Source organism: Zootermopsis nevadensis, unplaced genomic scaffold, assembly GCF_977971745.1.
Source record: "Zootermopsis nevadensis isolate Lab colony 2312 unplaced genomic scaffold, Znev_1.0 Znev_ptg000002l, whole genome shotgun sequence".
Lineage (NCBI taxonomy): Eukaryota > Metazoa > Arthropoda > Insecta > Blattodea > Termopsidae > Zootermopsis > Zootermopsis nevadensis.
The window spans coordinates 5,022,822-5,041,411 of NW_028259134.1; the positions used below are offsets into that span (position 1 = coordinate 5,022,822).

At 42.0% G+C, this 18,590-nt stretch overlaps 1 protein-coding gene across 3 annotated transcripts in view; it reads right to left on the reverse strand.

Moving 5' to 3' along the window:
* The window catches only part of capt (adenylyl cyclase-associated protein 1), a 40,149-nt gene that overhangs the window by 21,401 nt on the left and 158 nt on the right, over positions 1-18,590 (reverse strand). For 2 of the 3 annotated variants that reach the window (XM_087354827.1, XM_087354833.1), the window contains exon 2: positions 4,087-5,349. The exons of the other annotated variant lie outside the window; for it this stretch is intronic. In XM_087354827.1, coding sequence (XP_087210953.1) covers positions 4,087-4,768 — 682 coding nt within the window. In that variant the 5' untranslated portion in view covers positions 4,769-5,349. The remainder of the gene's footprint in view (positions 1-4,086; positions 5,350-18,590) is intronic. 3 annotated transcript variants of the gene reach the window in all.

The window sequence follows — 18,590 nt, forward strand, 5'->3', positions numbered from 1 at the left end:
GCAGTTTAATATTAACCTCTTTACTCGCCCAAACGTATGAGCCGGGATAGCTCAGTCAGTGACCAGCTACGGGCTGGACGACCGGGGTTCGATCCCCGACGGGGGCAGAGGATTTTTCCTCTAGCCTCTGGGGCCCACCCAGCCTCCTCTACAATGGGTACCGGGGTCCTTTCCCGGGGGTAAAGCCGGCCGGGGCGTTATGCTGACCACTCACCCCCATCTAGTGCCGAGGTCAAGAAAGGAAGGAGCTATACCTCCACTCCCCCCAAGCGCCTACATGGCGCATAGCGGGACAAACGTTACCCGTTCAGACCGAAAGTTGCGGCAAAACGGTTAGCACTACTCCTACCGGAGACAGGCTGTCCTGAGATTTTCTAAAGCCCTTCCGGGCTAGCACCTTAAAATAGGCCACGACCACTTGCTTCAGCATCATTTCCAATTCATTACTCATTAAACATCCTAACATTGGGCGCTACGGTCTGAGCCAGTGACCACGTCGTTAAAAATTGCAAATACACGCACAAATAAAAAAACACCCTCGATCTCTGTTCTTGCCATAACGCGAGAGACCGAGGTTCGCCCGTAAAAAATAACAGGTAAAACTGCAGTTTTGTACGTTTTAATTTCGATTTCGTTTCCTTCGTTTGCCAGTTCCAGTACTACTGGTTTTCCTTTCGGCCTACCACCGACCGAGGCGCTGCAGTCGTTGTCCCACAGCGTAACACCGCCTTTCCACCTGCACAAAACTTTTTTGAAAGGCGGTGGAATGAAGCCGGGTAGCAAGAGTAACTTGCCGTAATTTTGCTACACAGCATCTAGTTTCCACTTTTATACACAAATATCCGAAACCACAGAATGGATTTCGTCCAAATTCTGTGCAGGGCAAAGCTGTTGTGGTCCCTACCGGTATCATAACATCTTACACGAAGCCCATTAGCAGGAGCTTCATCAAGCACACAAAACACGGCTCACCGCACAAAGTGGCACGTGACTTTAATAAAAAAAAAACAGCTGTAAAATTTGAATCTCTTTCCGATATGGTACATATTAATTCCACGCAAGGCCAACTAATACTTAATTACGCGTTTGCCCGGGTCCCACATCAGGCGCTGGTGTGGGTCTAGTGGAAATGCACGTCACTCCCATCTGTGTGGGTGGGCGAGTCCGTCCAGCCCCAGCTAGCCGCGTGTCAAGGCAAACTCACCTTACAACTGCATCTGCCACTTTCATACACGACGCCGCCGCCAGACGCCGAATTACCTGCTCCACTGCACGGCTCATTATCACAATCACTAGCGCGTATCTTATTTATTCAGTGCCATTGGCTGGCAACCCTCAGTACCAAAACAAGGAAACCTGTTTCGATACGAGCACCTCACAACTCACAAACGCTGAACGGATTTGGACAAAAACTTGTACCGGAGCGTTCGACACGCCATTTGAGTGGAAAAAAAAATCAATGTAGTTCCGTCATAGGCTTTGCAGAATTTGCCCATAAACTCTGAACGCAGATCTACAATTACTTACTCATAAATACTTTCTCATAAATGGCTTATCTTAGCTAAAAATTGGCACACAACATATATGATTGGTACAGTTTCTAGCAGACGGCACCGCGCAACATCGCAGAAGACCGTCTTCAATCTAGAAACCACAACCCGTTGATACCGACGCCACATACACAGCACTAAACGCTTATCAATGCAAATACCTCATCGCTCATCGCTAATAGCCTGCCAAAGTGCACACGGCCTAGCATTACGTGACAGATCATACATCATCACTTTTCGGTCTGGCGTCACAACTGGGCTGAAGCAAACAGAGATGCACAGAGAGACAGGGAACAATCAGAGGTTTCAGACCTGAGTCACTGCCAAGAACATCTCAGCTGTGGCATCGCCAGGTCCCCGCACTTTGCAAATTCGCTCAGCGTTCATACGTAACCCACAGAGCACAGTCCATCTTGAAAAGCTGATTGTGCGTGCGCTCAGCAAGCAAGCGAGAGGGAGAGAGATAGTGACAGTGGAACCACGGTTCCGGGGAATTTGACGTAAATACGTCTATACGGAAAGGAAGTTTACATATTGGCTTTATTCTAAATATTTCCTTTATATCCGCTTTACAATTGAGTAAAGTTTGATTAAGACTTTGCTTATTTAACTTGAATTAGTTACGCTTAAAATGGGTATGTGGTAGCGGAATGTAATGAAATGTAATGTTTTATAGGTAACAACAATTCCGAGTAAACACGACGATCCCTAGGTACACTTGTTACACTTTTTTACCGAATGACCCTTCCTTATAGACGTATTTACGTCAAAAAGTTACAGAATCAGTCCCTATCATGTGCCAGATGAATCCAAGACCATTTCCTTAAGATATGAAGATATCTTTAATATTATCCTCTAATCCACGTATGAATTTCTCACCTTTAGCACGCGTGCAACATGTCACGCCGATCACAACCTCTGTAATTTGCTGCAGAGTAAAAATTGCCAAGCTTTGGTTCAAATATTAAACAGCAACCTGTCATGAGGTCACGAAACATAACGAGAAACAGAATTGCCTGTAATCCGGCAAACCGGATGCGAACAGAAACACGACCTGCCCAAAACAAAAAAGTGGAGCGTTGAGTGGGGACAGGAGAAGAAATAACCGGAGGGTAAACGGGAACGTGAAGTACAAGGCAGGCCTTCGTAGTGGGCGACAGGTTTGAACACCGATTGAAATGGGATTACGGACGTCTCAGAATGAAATTTACTGAGAACTGTCACTCAGGCGAATGGAAAAATGAACCACAGAACGAGTGACCACGCGAAATCAGATTTCGGGCGGTGACAGAATTTATACAGACCCACCTGATGAAGACTGGATCAAACAGGGCGATACGAAAACTCCTTTGCATACGGTAAGAGTTCCTCTGAAATTTCTGCAGTTGAACGAACACATTTTCTCCTCTAAATTTCTTACAATGCTAATATCTGCTTCCACAGAGTATCTAATGGCTACTTCCATAAGATTTAATCTACAAGTTGTGCGCACGCACCTGCTTTGTTCATGAGTTTCGAACATTTCCGTAAACCCTCCCCCCCCACTCGCAAAATTCAGACCTCTGTCCCACTAACGGGGCGAAGCACCGACGTTGTATATTCACAATTAACATGAACTAACGGAAATAATTACATTTCTCGTGACAAAGGCTGCAAGGTGAACATGATACAGGGCTCAGTGAGCATTTTAGAAATGATGAAGGTCTGCCCCGCTGTAATCTAAGGTCTTCCAATCATTCCACCACTGCAACTAAGGAAACAGTTACGTAACCCAAGAATAAGAATTAGGCGTTCTTTGCGCAAAGCGAAAAGCGAGAACGTATTAAGGGCTGCGCGTGTCCGTCTGTCCACGATTCAACTCGAAAACCACTGGACGGATTTGGGCGAAATCTGATCTGCACGACCTCAAAATCTTACTTTTGAATATCCTACGAGCGGTGATAAGTGACGGATCAGGAAAGTCGGCGCTGCGATCTGGTGGCCAAAACGGGAACTGTGGAACAAGGCGGAATTATATCTCTGAACGCACGTTGCAAAGAACGCACGAGGTTTCTCGTGTATTCCGGTACAAATACGATTTCTGAGCTTGTTATCAAACAGATCACTTGAACGTGCAGAATCCAACTTACCACCTCGGATCTCAAACACCGAGACTTGCAGTAGTAATTTTCCTCAGATCATTCCGGTGGACACGCGGCTGTGTTCAAATACGCCAAGCACGTTCTATTATTGGTATAATAATTGAACCACACACAACATACGTAGCTGTAATTAACAAACGCGCACTTTAGGTACGTGACATCTGGCTTCGACCCTCAAAATCGTGCGACGAAACAAATACATAACGGAAAAGTGCAAACTGCCCCATCTCACTATAAATTCAAGAAAACATCAGGTGGAGCAGATGAGTGCCAACGGGCGGTCGCTACGTACCAAGTGGACACGGAGGTAAGCGTCCACGAACAGTTCCACCTCCTCACCGGAGATAAGTGCTCGGATTTCCTGAACGACAAATTCGTCGAATGCCTGTACTCACCGCCAGCAACTACTGGACCCAGGGGGTCAAAATGAACCCTATGTTCTGCCCCTGCCTGATGAGCCTGCAGCAAATCGGAGAAGAAGCGGTGGCGTCGTAACGCCAGTTCGTCTCGCCCCACAGGAGTAGCCGGGGGTTCCGCGGTGCCACCGCCCTCGGCCGTGATGTCATCGTCTTCTTGGGACAGCCACTGAGGCAGTGCAGCCAACGCGGGGACACCCCCTCCGCTGTTTCGCTTCGCGGGGTGTGGAGTGGCAAGCATCCCGCGCGCCACAGCCTGCAGCGTCGCTCGGTCCAGCCCGTCCTCGCTCGACAGCCGGGACCTTCCGCCCGCTTCCATTTCAACATCTGCCAGCAGCTCATCAGGTTCGTCCGCGGGCCCTTCATCGTCTTCGCCTTCCACAGCTTCGTACCTTGTATCATTTCCCCTTGTCACCACCGACGTCTGCTTCTCGCTGTCCCGCGTATCGGCTTCCGCTTTGCAATTGTTCAATGTACCGTCGTCCGGTTCCGTCACGGTCACATTCGGTAGCGGAGTGTCAGGAGACGCTTTGACAAGTGATTTATTTATCTTCACGGCATCAGCTGCGTCCGTGACGCCTCCGTAAGCCTCAGTGTCCACAGTATCACCACCCTTATCGGTCGTTTTACCGTTCTTGCATCCACAACAACTTTTAAACATGTTTTCGGCAACGTAAATCACACGCAAACGTCAAATTATCACGATCTGACGGCACTGACGAGAATCTAAAATTGTACTTTTTTTTAAAAAAAAAGGTTTAAAATCTAGTTATCCAAGATGCAACACTGGCATGTAAAATTAATTGTTGAAAACTCCAATATGTTTATCTGCACCCTTCACAAAGCACACGAGAAATTGCACGAAACTAAAATCGATTGCGCGATCATAATACTAACTTCAAGCACTCGAACTGCACAACTGATACGCAAGAGGAGTTCGACCTGGCCGAGGCGACCGTACATGGCGGCAGAATCCAACAGCAACGGCACACGTGAGAATCGAACACCACTTTCCTTTGCAGGGGCAATCCGCAGCGTGTACAACTGATGACCCGAAACGTCACCTCTCACACGCCCAGCTCCACCGCAGGACTAAAGCCATCTGCTGGTTCTGAGCCACACTACGTCTCAGAGTTCATGACGCATGGTCCATACAGCATCCCGGCTGAAGCTAGACGTCTACTCAATGCCGGCGCGTTCGTTCACACAGGCGCGCACAACACGCGACGTCTCACGGAACTCCTGAGGTCAACAAACAGCACCAGTAATTCTGCAAGCTCACAACAAGGATAGAGGAACGGAACATAATTCTGGGATCCAGTCGCAGGTCACTGCAAGGACGCGGTCCAGGTTCGATTCCCGCGCTAATTTCCTAACGAAACCAAACAATTTGGCAACCACGTTGGCTTCATAATATAAAGGGAGTGTGGTAAGGGAGATCTTTCATATCATGTCCCTACCCTTATTAAAAGGTTGTTACTTCCGGTGAGGAACTGTTGAGCATCGACCCTCCTAGAGGTTAAACAAGGGCCACAGACCAGACTCTGGGATATCAGGGGTGACCTGTTGCACAGAAATTGATCTATCAAATAAAATTGACAGTGGAACCACGGTTTCGGAGATTAGACGTAAATACGTCTATACGGAAAGGAAGTTTATATATTGGCTTTATTCTAAATATTTCCTTTATACATGCTTTACAATTGAGTAAAGTTTGATTAAGACTTTGCTTATTTAACTTGAATTAGTTACGCTTAAGATGGATCTGTGGTAGCTGAATGTAATGTATTGTAATGTAACGTTTCCTAGGTAACCAGGTTACACACTTTTTCGTTACACTTTTTTTGCGGAATGGTACTGACCCTTCCATAAAGACGTATTTACGTCAAAAAGTTTCAACAGCGAGGCTATTAGACGTCTGTAACAAGTCGAGAACTGGTGCACGGACTTACGTCATATTTGATGAAACTGGCGAAAAACGTCTAACATGACTCGTCGAACAGTTGTTTAAGTGGTACGTCACGATTCGAAAAAAAAGTAGCAAATACAAATTAAACAAAAGTTAGGCCAAATGCTGCCATGCCTTAACTCGAGAACCTTGTACTGAGGCGGACAGAATTTTATACCAAGAGGCCAACGCACAACTGAAAACCTACTCGCAAAAAGTACAGCTAACAAGCAAGAGTTATTTATTACAAGAGCACATTTTGTTAACTTATCTAATATAAATACTACCGTTGTCAAACTCAAGAAGCGGAGAGTATTTTAAGAAAGTATTATCGAGGAATCTCTATCTTATCATCTGCCTATAAAATGTTATCCAACATTCTCCTGGCAAGGCTGACTCCACGTGCCAATAAAATTATTGAACATCATCAGTGAGTTCCGTCGTAATAGATCTACAACTGATCAAATTTTCTACGTTCGCCAAATAATATACAAAAAGTGCGAGTACAATGGGGCAATCCATCAAGAAAGCCTGTGACTCAGTTAAAAGATAATCCCTTTGGTGTACCTAAGTAGCTAGTCAGGCTAATTAAAACGAGTTTAAGTGAAACCTCTAGCAAAATTAGTACGGGTAAACATCTGTCCGATACATGTCCTATTAAGAATGGCCTGAAACGGAGAGATGCTCTATCACCACTGCTTTTCCATTTTGTTTTAAAATAATCAGGGCGGTTTGGTCTGTGCTGATGATATTAATCTGTTAGGCGATAATATAAGTACCATACAAGTGAACACAGAAACACTCTTAAGGGCTAGAAGGGATGTTGAAATAAAAGCAGATAATACAGAGTATATGATCGTGTCTCGGCATCAGAATTCACTGCAGAACCAGAATATAAGGATACCTAATTAATCATTCAAAAACGTGGCAAAATGTTGACGACAAGAGCAGATTAAATTCAGGGAATGCTTGCAATCATTCAGTTCAAAATCTTTCGTCCTCCCGTCTTATATCAAAAAATCTACAGATTAAAATATACAAATGTGTAATTTTGCCAGTTGTGCTGTATGGGTGTGAAACGTGGTCTCTCACTTTGAAGGAGGAACATTCGAGGGTTACTTCAAAAGTCATGGCAACTAATTTTTTGTGGGCAAACACGTTTAATTGAAGAAAGTTCAAAATATACATATGAAAGGGCACGACATACTCCTCCGATTGGCGTAGTCAGATCAGGTGGGTGTGAATGGGTGTAGGTACAGTAGGCAAGAAAATAGTCAAATTACGGAATGACCGTTTCAAGAAACTTTTACGACGTTGGAGAATGGAAGTACTCCACCATCCTCCATATTCACCCGACCTTTCGCCATGTGACTAAGACTTAGTACCAAAATTGAAACAGCCATTGCGAGGGAAACGCTTTCGTACACGAGGACATTTCCAACGCAGTTCGGCGCGAGATGACAAGATTTGGAGATGGTGAAGCTGATGGTATTCGCCATCTTCCTCGTCATTGGTAGCGAGTACTTGATACACTCGGAGACTACGTTGAAGGTTGATAGTCTTAATGTAAGAATTCTCATTTAACTCACATTGAATTTTTTAAATCAAAATTTAATTTTCTCGAGGATTAAAGAATGAAAACGGTCATTCCGTAATATGCCTATTTTCTTGCCTACTATACCTACACCCATTCGCACCTATCTGATCTGACTACGCCAATCGGAGGAGTATATCGTGCCCTTTAATATGTATATTTTGAACTTTCTTCAATATAACATGTTTGCCACCCAAAAATTAGTTGCCATGACTTTTGAAGTAACCCTCGTAGATTGAGGGTCTTTGATATCAGAGTGTTGAGGAGGATATTTGGACCTACAGGTAATGGAGAAAATTGCATAACCAAGAGCTTCACTGCCTGTACTCCTCCAATGGAATTGTTAGGGCGATTAAATCTAGGAGGATGAGGTGAGAGGGGCATGGTTGAGGGGAGGGGGTTTTACAAGGCCTGAAGGGAGGAGACCGCTTTGAAGACCTAGGCGTAGGTTGGAGGAAAACGTTAAGATGGACCTTAGGGAGATAGGAATCGATGGAGCGAACTGGATGCAGCTAGCTCAGGATACAGTCAGGTGGCGGGCTTTTGTGAGCACGGCGATGGACCTTCGGGTTCATAAAGAAAGTGGGCTATTCTTTGACAAGCCAAGTAACAAGCAACTTTTCAAAGAATTTCCTGCACCATAGAGAGAATGATAATTACGCAATGGAATGCATCTGTTTTGTCAGCAGAATCTGAACGCATAAGACAGCTCTTATGTTTATTTAAATACAGAGCCAACGGAAAATGCAAACACGAGGATGTCGTCTGGGCTATTGCTCCGTGCAGCGTAGTATAAGTTTACAGACGTTTCGGAGGCGTTGTCGTTTTCACCATGTCCCTCATGACGGAGGCAGCAAGTACCTCTGAAACGCAGGTAAACTTCTACCACACTGTACGGAGTAGAAATCCAGAAAACCGCCATCTTCCTTCGCGCCGTCGTCAGAACCTGAAATCTCACCGCACGTTTCAAACAACATCTGAAGTCAATGCATTCATGCCAACACAACGAATGCCTGTCGACTTTCTAAATATAAGATAGCTGCAAGTTCTTCAGTACAGCGTAATTTATTTACGGAACACAGACGTCTACTCCCACCAGCAAAGATTTTTACGGGCTATCGGAAGCCCAAACGATCCAGACAACGGAAAAATTGTCATTGCAGAATATTCGACTTCACAGCCTTGTAGTCAGATAAATATGTCATCGCTTCATTCAGCGGCCTTCCTGCACGACAGAACACTACAGCCTCAAAAAGCCCCCAGCGGCCAGACAACAGACCGTCAACATTTCACTGCTACTCGCTGTGCCAGCCCATACTTATGCACCGACGAAAAGGAAAGTCCAAACAATATTTCGTAATGTTAAGGTGGCGCTTATGCGCAAATTACACGAACTGAGTGAGTGTTGGGCCGTAACACGAAGCACCCGCACAACTTCCTCAAACACTGACACTTTTAGCCAATGGCGACATATTCAATTCAAAACGCGTGCGGTCGTTCCGTCTATACGTGAAGATTCACAGTGGGAGTGGCCATTTAAAAGTGCGCGGCTAACACACTCCACTGGGGCAAGAGTCCTTCCCGAGAAGCTGCTAGTCGCTCCTCTAGTCAGAAATCCCCCCCACCCCCTGCGAAGGATCACAAGACCTCGCCGCCGGTCCTTCTCCCAGTCCACACCCTTTTTATCCGATGAGTTTCACATTGAGAGTGGTCTTCCCTCCCTTCAGGTTTGCACTTACCAGCCCTTCCATACGAGCTACATTCCCTGCCCATCTCATACTAATTTTCTGTGGTCAAGGATGCATACAAGTTATGGAGCTCCTCACTACGCAATTTTTTCCAGCACCATGTATACCAGATGTTCCCAAACTTCTATACCTTGCGCCCCCCTTAAAACATTTCATAAATTTCACGCCCCCTTCCAGAACAAATGCAAGCAAACAGATTTGACACAAAATTTAGGTATGAGTATACATTTTTTTATAACTTAGTATATATTATTCGATGAATTTAATTTTAAAAAAACCTGCAATAAAATATACGCCTCATACCTGGATTAGTGGGATGGATGTGGTTGCTTCTGTGAACATAACTTATCATACCGAGGTTGGAGTTTTGAAATGGCAGCTCTAAGGTCGTTTTCCAGGTTCATCGTAGCTATAATTAGACTTATATTGCCGTTTACTTCCTAAAACCGCGGATGCTCTACGAGTCTGAATTCTACAGCACTGTAAGACAACTAAACTGCCTCAACCAAGCAAAGGATGTTAAAAATGTTTCTCCATATTTCGTTAAAAAAAGTTTTCCATATAAACAACCCCCCCCCCCCCAGGGCCCCCCCCCCCACACTTTGGGAACCTCTGATCTATACAATGAAATACGACAAAACTACGAGAAGAAACACTTCAAGTCAGGCAAATTCTCTTTGTGATATGTGAGGCTGAACAAGAAAACATGAAACTTGATCAGTGGACACTCAGAAGTAACATGTATTGTTTCTTCTACCCTGAGGATGAAGGTGATATATTCCTGTGAAATAATAGTAACTGCCTACAAGACTACATGGTGTCACAAAATGACTACAGTTTCCCTTCTTGGCATGAGAACCTCAAATCCCTGACAACCTAAAGGCATACAATGTGTCATAACACAGATGACAATTCACGTCATCGTCCTTCTTGACTGAATGCCTAGGAGGCCTGTTGTGAGAACAAGAGAAAAAAATTCTTTTGAATTACACGCGTAGACATGACTAGCCCACAATGCGTTCTAGCTACAAAGACTGCGGAAGGCAATGAGAAAAGGCACACATAGATTGATATCAAACACATCCATTTCACTTGCTAGACATGTCAGCTCGGTATATGCAATGCATCATTATAAACTGACAAACTGAAGCAACATGTAAATGCAATATCACAAATTTGGCCAATGATTTAATTAATGACTGTAGTTTGGGCACTATTGAATTCAAAAACAAGAGCTAACATGTGCAGAAAATAAAATGTTAATAAACTTGGACTAAAGCTTCAAACTGCATTGCTTCAGAAGAGAGCTGAGGTGCTGATGAAACTTCATGCTCTTTAACAACATAACTCTGGCAATCTGTGCCAGGGAGCTCGATAATTATTTTCATAATGGAGTACAACTCACTTCACGTACTAAAAGTCAACTAACCCTTCCCCAGCCTACTCCTCTGAGAACTATAAAGATATTCTGTTAAATCATAAGATAATAGGAAAGATTTTAGGTTCCCCTTCAAATCACTATCAAATGCCAGAATAGATGATGTCAGTACTCTGAAGTAAAATTTTCACTTACAGCAAATAAAGGATTACTCCCATGACACAAGTCCTTTTGCCATGATGTGGCAACAACCCAAACACTTCACTAAAAGGTGGACTTTGCCACACAGATTCAATATACAAGTTAGCCATGATATCCTACATGCCCCAACTTTTATTCTCCCCATCAGCCACTGTAAGTGAACGTAATTTTACATCTCCACCAACTGATAATACCTATCAGTTATATGGCTATAATTAATTTTAACTTGACACTGTACTCAATGCTACAAGAACAAGCATTGTTGTACAGAGCTCATCTGGCAGAGGGTATCCTACTGCATAAATATACAGGGTATATAGTTAATGGTTACGCTGAATCCTGCAGCTGACATGTCATGCTTCCAAAAGTAATGACCCTCTGTTTTAAGCTTGCCTCACATAATGACAGTATGTTTCTAGACACATGTTGAAGTTACTATGTGGAAATTTCATGCCTAATATTTGCTTAACCCATTTTCTATGGTGCACGAAATTCTTTGAAAATTCGATTGTATATATATCTTGTCAAATAATAGCCCGCTTTCTTTATGGAACCCATAGGGTCATCACCATATTCACAAAAGCCTGCCACAGGACTCTATCTTGAGCTAGCTGCATCCAGTTCGCTCTATCAATTTCTATCTCCCTAAGATCCATCTTAATGGCATCCTCCCACCTGCACCTAGGTCTTTCCAATGCTCTCCTCCCTTCGGGTCTCCCAACCAATACCATGTAAACACCCCTACCACCCCCTCCCCATGCATGCCGCATGTCCCGCCCACCTCATCCTCCTCGCTTTCTTCTTCTTCTTAGGTTGTCAACTTTGCGGTTGGTTGGAATCAGCTCTCCACCGGTTCCTGTCCTGTGCTAATCTCTTCAGCTCCACATACGAATGTAAGCCCAGTTCCTCCTCAAGCTGTCCTATATGGTCCAACCTAAGCCTGCCCCTACAGTTCCTTCCCTCCACAGACCCTTACAAAATGAAAGCCAGCAAACTCTCATGCCTAATAATATGTCCAATCCAGTTGTTTCTTCTCTTCCTCATGTGCTCTATCAGACACAGTGTCTCTCCGATCCTCCTCAATACCTCCTCATTACTCACTCTTCCTATCCAGGGTATTTTCAAAATTCTTCGGTAGCACCATAACTTGAAAGCTTTGACTCTCCTCTTTTCCATCGCCCCGAGCGTCCAGGTCTTGCTTCCATAGAGGAACATGCTCCACACATATGTCTTTAACAGATGTTTCCTTAACTCCATGTTAATGCTATTAGATGTGAAAAGCTTCCCTTTCTTATTGAAAGCTGTCTTTGCTTGGTTAACTCTGCTCACCAGGTCTCTTTTACTCCATCCATCAGATGTTATTTTGCTTCCTAAGTATGTAAACTCTTTGACATTCTCAAGATGCCTTCCATGTAGAGTTACCCCAGCCTGAGTACCTTGCCTACTTACCACAGGAGCACTTTTGTCTTATCCTTATTGATTTTCATATTGTATCTCGTTACAAGCCTGTTGTCCATTTCCTCCACAATTGCCGCCAGCTCCTCCTCACTCTCAGCTAGTATTGCAATATCATCAGCAAACCTGAGCATATCTATCCTCTCTCCTTGGATCTTCACGCCTCCTCTCTGCCCTAAATTCTCCCTCATTTCATCTAAAGCTTTCTGAATATACCCACTGAAGAGTACAGGTGAGAGGGAGCACCCTTGTTTTACCCCATCTGATACTTGCCTCTTGTTCATGTGCACCGCCTCACAACCACCACTTCTTCTCTACATAAACTCCAAATTACTCTCCTGTCACTGTATTTTATACCTGCTCTCAACATCTGAAACAGTTGACACCATTCGACCTTGTCGAATGCCTTTTCCAGACCTACAAAGGCAATGAAGGTATCCTTATTTTTCCTTAGTCTTTTATCATGTACTAGTCTTAGTGAGAGAATCGCTTCCCTCGTGCCTCTTCCCTTTCTAAAACCGAACTGATCGTTAATAAGCAAGGTCTCCACTTTTGCCTCAACTCTTCTCAGTATTACTGTCTCCTCGCTTTAATCACCCTAAAAATATCAGGTGAGGAGAACAGTACACCCAGCAAAATGCAATTTTCTCTTCACAATAAGATGTAAGTTCTGGGTCAAAAATCCTCTGAATACTGATTCCTGAAACCAGCTGCAAGTATCATATTCTTACTTCAAAATGTACAACTAAGTTTTGTAAAGTTGTACATAACTTTAGAAATGTTGTACCGCTGTGAGCTGCACATTCTGCCAACCCACACAAAAAATCCAACAACCATCAGAAGCCTAAACTATCCAGCACTAAATGACTGGATGATAAATTGGAAATGCTATAGAAGAAAGTGGCAGAGGACTAATTTAAGGTTATACTGGAATGTTTTTTTTGATAGACTGAGGAAAACCACAAAAACCTCAACTTGGATAACCACTCTTTGAGCTGAGATTTGAACCCACATACTCCTGAATACAAAACAGAGTGCTACTCACTAGGCTGAATTTTTTGCGTGTCTATATTTATGTGCGCACACACACATTGTATACTGTACCTTGCATGCAAACCTCTACATAAGCATATCAACACAACCTAACACATGGATGTCGACACTGTGAATATAAAGGCCATGTGTTTGGCACAGCCTTGTAACACAATGACCTGCCACTAATAAGACCTAAGGTTGTGTATCACTTCTCAGGAATCCAACAATTACAAAGTTAGAAAGATGCATGATGAGTAGCGTTTAAAGACATGCAATGCAAACACAATATTAACAAAAATATAAAGTATTTCAGGGATGGAAGTGAACTGTTTATTTAGGACAAAACCAGGAGAATTTAACAGTACAGTGATTACCTATGGACCAAACAACCAAGGTTCTATTCCCAAGTGAGAAAGGACTATTCTCTTCATCACCGTGCCCAAATCAGATCTGGGGCCTACCAAGAGACTCAATTTAAGGTTCTTTCCTGAGAGATAAACATACTTATGTGATCAAATAAAAAAATTAATACAGCAAAGTTGTTCTAAATGACAGCAGAAATTAAGTCAAGGGGAAGGACACTAGCAGAACACAGTGGATGGACCAAGTCAGCAAGGATATGAAGAAATGAGACACCGACAGAAATGATAGACTTGAAGCCATGGGAGGACAGACAAGGACAGAAATTATACTATTTTGCTACAAAAGGACACAAGTTATCAAAAAATAGCAGGAATAGTCATGTTTCCCTACACCAAGCACAGTTTGTACCATGAGAACACATCTATGTTCCTTAACAATTTTGTCCCAAATGACTCAGGTTTTAAAAATTACAATTATAAACACCATTCTAAAAAGATTTATCCCTAGTGGCTCATGACATTTTATGCTACATACTGATACTGCATTATAAAATAACTAAATAATACTAACTCCATGCAGCATATCACAGGCCAGAGGCTGATGTATCCTATTCAATCCTGATCTGATTTATTGGACCTTCATGATGGTGTATTCTAAAGCAAAGTTTAAAGAGCATCTCTTTTGTTCATACCATTCTGAATATAAACTGCATCAGACAAATATTTACATACATGGACTCTACTGCAGGTATATAATACTTCCCTCTTAAATGAATAACAGGCTTTCTTTACCTCTTTCAATAGGTGATGTAAGTTCCAATGTATTTCCATTTTCTCTCCAGTACCAGAAAAGTGCAGAATACCAAATCAGTGGTTAACTGATTATGTTGAAATGCACAATGATGATCCCCTACAATATCATCTGTGTATGGAGTTAAATTTCAGATTCCAAGTTCTCACAGTTGTGAGTATGAAGATGGCTGTCTTCTGGGATGTTGCGCCATGTAGTCTGGCAGACGTTAGCTGACAATTCTGAGGTGCTTGCTGCCTCCAATATCAAGGCGATGATAATGTGGGGTAGCATGCACATCCAAAATGTTAGTAAACTTCTACCAGACATGGCACAACATCCCTGAAGTCAGCCATCTTTGAAGAAATGGTCCATATGGACTTCATCACATTCAATGATCAATACGAATTATATTGCACACATCCAAATATTATCAACCACCACAGAACAGAAATATGGTGGAACCTTGATATACCATGCCTCGTTATACTGCGGCTGTGATCACGTCCCCCAATACAATTGCATATGTTTAACGTCGTACAAATTTCTATGAAATGTAATTAGAGTGGTCTGTGCCAGTAGCATTGGTGAAACATATGTGTGAAATGTACCTTAAATTTAATGTATTTTAGTCACTGGATAAATATGCATAATATTAGGGATTCCAAAATTAGATAAATGTCAATTTCACATATAACTGTTCCCTGAAACTCATGTTATATCAAGGTTCCACTGTAATATATACAGAAAACAAAGGCTGTTCATTCAACATGAGTTTAAGAGACAGAGAGGGGGGGTGACAAAAACACTGCAACAGTGTTATAAGTGAACACTTTAATATGTATTACTATGGTACCCTGTCATAAACTAACATGTTCAAGTCTTAAACACTGCCTGCTATAAATGCTATGTTTACTTCTTTCAGCGCAACTCTGCAACCTTCAGAACTCTGATTGCAAAACTTTCATTTTTACAGACATCAGGGCAATGTCAGCTTTCAAACAAGTGGTCATTCACCTTCATAAGTGCTTCTATTACTCACAATTTCAATAACTAATAAATGCTTACAGTCACAACAAACTGGTCACTGCACAATAAAGATTTACTTAGTATTCACCAAAATATCTACTTAATCGCCAGCCAATCTGTAAAACTTCTGTATAACATTTACATAAATGTCTTAAGTTTTGTAACAGACATTATATCAAGGACAAGTGATGGCACCAAAACTGCGGCTGGAGAAGAGCTATTTATTACAACTCCTTTCCTTCTAATTTTCTCCAATTCAACATGCCATGACTTGAAGGAAACTCAAATGAGTTTAATTAATTTTACACATCATGTTCCAAAGCTGTTTTTTCAAGCCATGTAACACTGTGCTTACTGTGAGAAACAATTACATCAAAATCATAAACCAGAACCTAACATCCTCATTAACAACACCACTTGAACTGTGACTGCCACAAACACAACTGAATCAATGCAGCTGAGTAATGTTTCACTTACAGAAGAATCACCTTTAACCAATGCACCATTCCTTACTTTATTTAACAACTTCTTTCAACAGCATAGGCTGGCTACATAGCGTTGAATGGGAGGAAGACTGTAAGTGTTGAATCATAAAGAACACAGAAGTGACCAAACTCATTTTAGAGTACTATCCTAGCAGCAAACTAAGAAAAATCATTAAAGAAACCTAATCTGGACAAGTGGCCTTCAGGCCAGAGGTCCAGCTTGAACTCAAGAACAAGAAGCTGGTGAGATAACCACCCAACTGTAACATCTGGAACTTAAATAAATTTAAATGTGACAGAGAGCAAGGTGGTAAATCAATAGGCCGGTTAAGCTGCAACCACATTTTCCATTTAGATCGAAACAGCAGAACAGAACCAGAGGGACTGCACAATGTTAAAATTTATAATCCATGCAAACATTCTGGCATTATGTATAAAGTCACTCTCCAATGATAAGACCCATATGTTCAATGCCACTAATCCTCAAATCTACCAGGGCACAATATTTGGCCATATAAGCCCTATTCAAATTTCATCTTCATAAGATGAACTTTAACAATATTCTTCCACCAAACACTGTGGGTGAGTAGTTAGATGACCTTTCTCGTACTTGGGAGGTCTCAAATCTAATCCTCAGCCAAGACCAAACAGCCTATGGTTTCCAGTAAAAAATGTTGTGCTTCGTGTCTTAACCCCTATCAGCTGTGTATCACATATTATGGGCACTGCAACTGCCAGTGTGCCACAGCAGCACATGCTAATCCACTACACACAGTTAAAAGCCCAAGACTCCATGACAAAGGCATTTAAATTATCTATTCTTCTGTAACAAAAGTTAAAACATGTCACACGCATTACTGTAGACAGTAAATCTATGCATTTTGTTCATGTCACTAGCTTGAGATCAGAAGGAAAACACTGCCAAATGCGTTTCGGCCTCAAGAGATCATCAGTGGCAAACAAATTAATTCATATTAAATCATACAATTCACACGACAATGGTTTGCTATAAAGCATAAAAGGTCGCACTTTATAAAACCATACTTTATGTAATACCACACTGGACGTTAATTGCACAAGAGTTGGTGTATTATCTAAATTGAGTTACTTAGCTTTATGCCCACTGACCTAAGTTGAGGTTTCCGTTGTTGGTCTGCAGTGAGCCGTGGTTGCATTGTCTGACCTCTTGAGGTCTTAAGGCGTTTGGCACCAAGTGTCAAAGCGTAAACAGTTTTGTCTGTATGCATGATTTTATATATTGTTCAAACAATAAATATTAGAAACTATTACTTATTCAACAGAAGAATCCCTACTCCCCTCACACTCTTCCTCAACCACCCACAAAACATTGTTCTCCCCCCCCCCCACACATTCATTTCTGATATATAGCAGCAAAACACCAAATTTAATTCAAATCAGGGAAGGGAAAGTTAAGGACTGTACTTCAGTGTGTAGATGTGACATGGATTGATTGTTGAAAAATGATGGCTGTACATTTAAAATGTCAGTGCAAATTATAAGAACAACTAAATTTAATTTATACTACATTTGAAGTTGTGGACTTATCGTACTGCAAACCCTGACACCTTGTACTTCATTTTGACCTCTGTAATGCAGTGTTTACTATTCTATTCCCTTAGTTTACCTCTGAAGGATGTACCAAACTACACTATACCAACAATTATCAACCATCTTTGCATACTTTTCCATCTACAATTTTGGCTTTGTTATAAAATCAGAACTCTGATTCATAATCATGATGTAAGTTTAAATGAATCATTCAATGATGATTCATATCTGCAAACTAGTAAATCTGACCTGTACAGATGTGATATGACCTACTTAAACTAAATCTGTTGTTCCTACACTTTCTAAAACTGCAACTTTCCACTAAATACAAAATAGTTCATATTACATTATTTTCCTATTTATTCTATTCGTGTTAACAACTAATTTAATACTAACATGACACACTTTCAAGACAATAAGAACCTACAGCAACCAAATTGGTAACTTGCGAAAATCTGAACTACAGTACACAAAACTGATTCTCTCACAAATTAAATTCTTGTATTGTTAATCTAAGTAAATACTGGGCAAAACTGTGTACCTATTTAAACTGCAAGTATGTACGGTCACGAGTGGGGCGTGTAAAATAGCTGCACCCTCGATCGGATAAAGAGATGCGTGACTCATAACACAAATGATACTCTCATACTTGAAAAATGCTCTGACCTTACGAACCATTGAACGAAATATCCAACACATAAAACGTCACTGAAATATATAACATTCAAATAACTATGTCAGTTGGAGAAATGTACCACGACATGAACAACTTCAGTTAGAATAAAAAAATTCGTAAAATTCTACAGAAGATTGTACACGTTACCACGACCGGTTACTTAAAAACTCTTACTATGCGATGAATGCATTTCCTGCCAGCAACATTGAACAG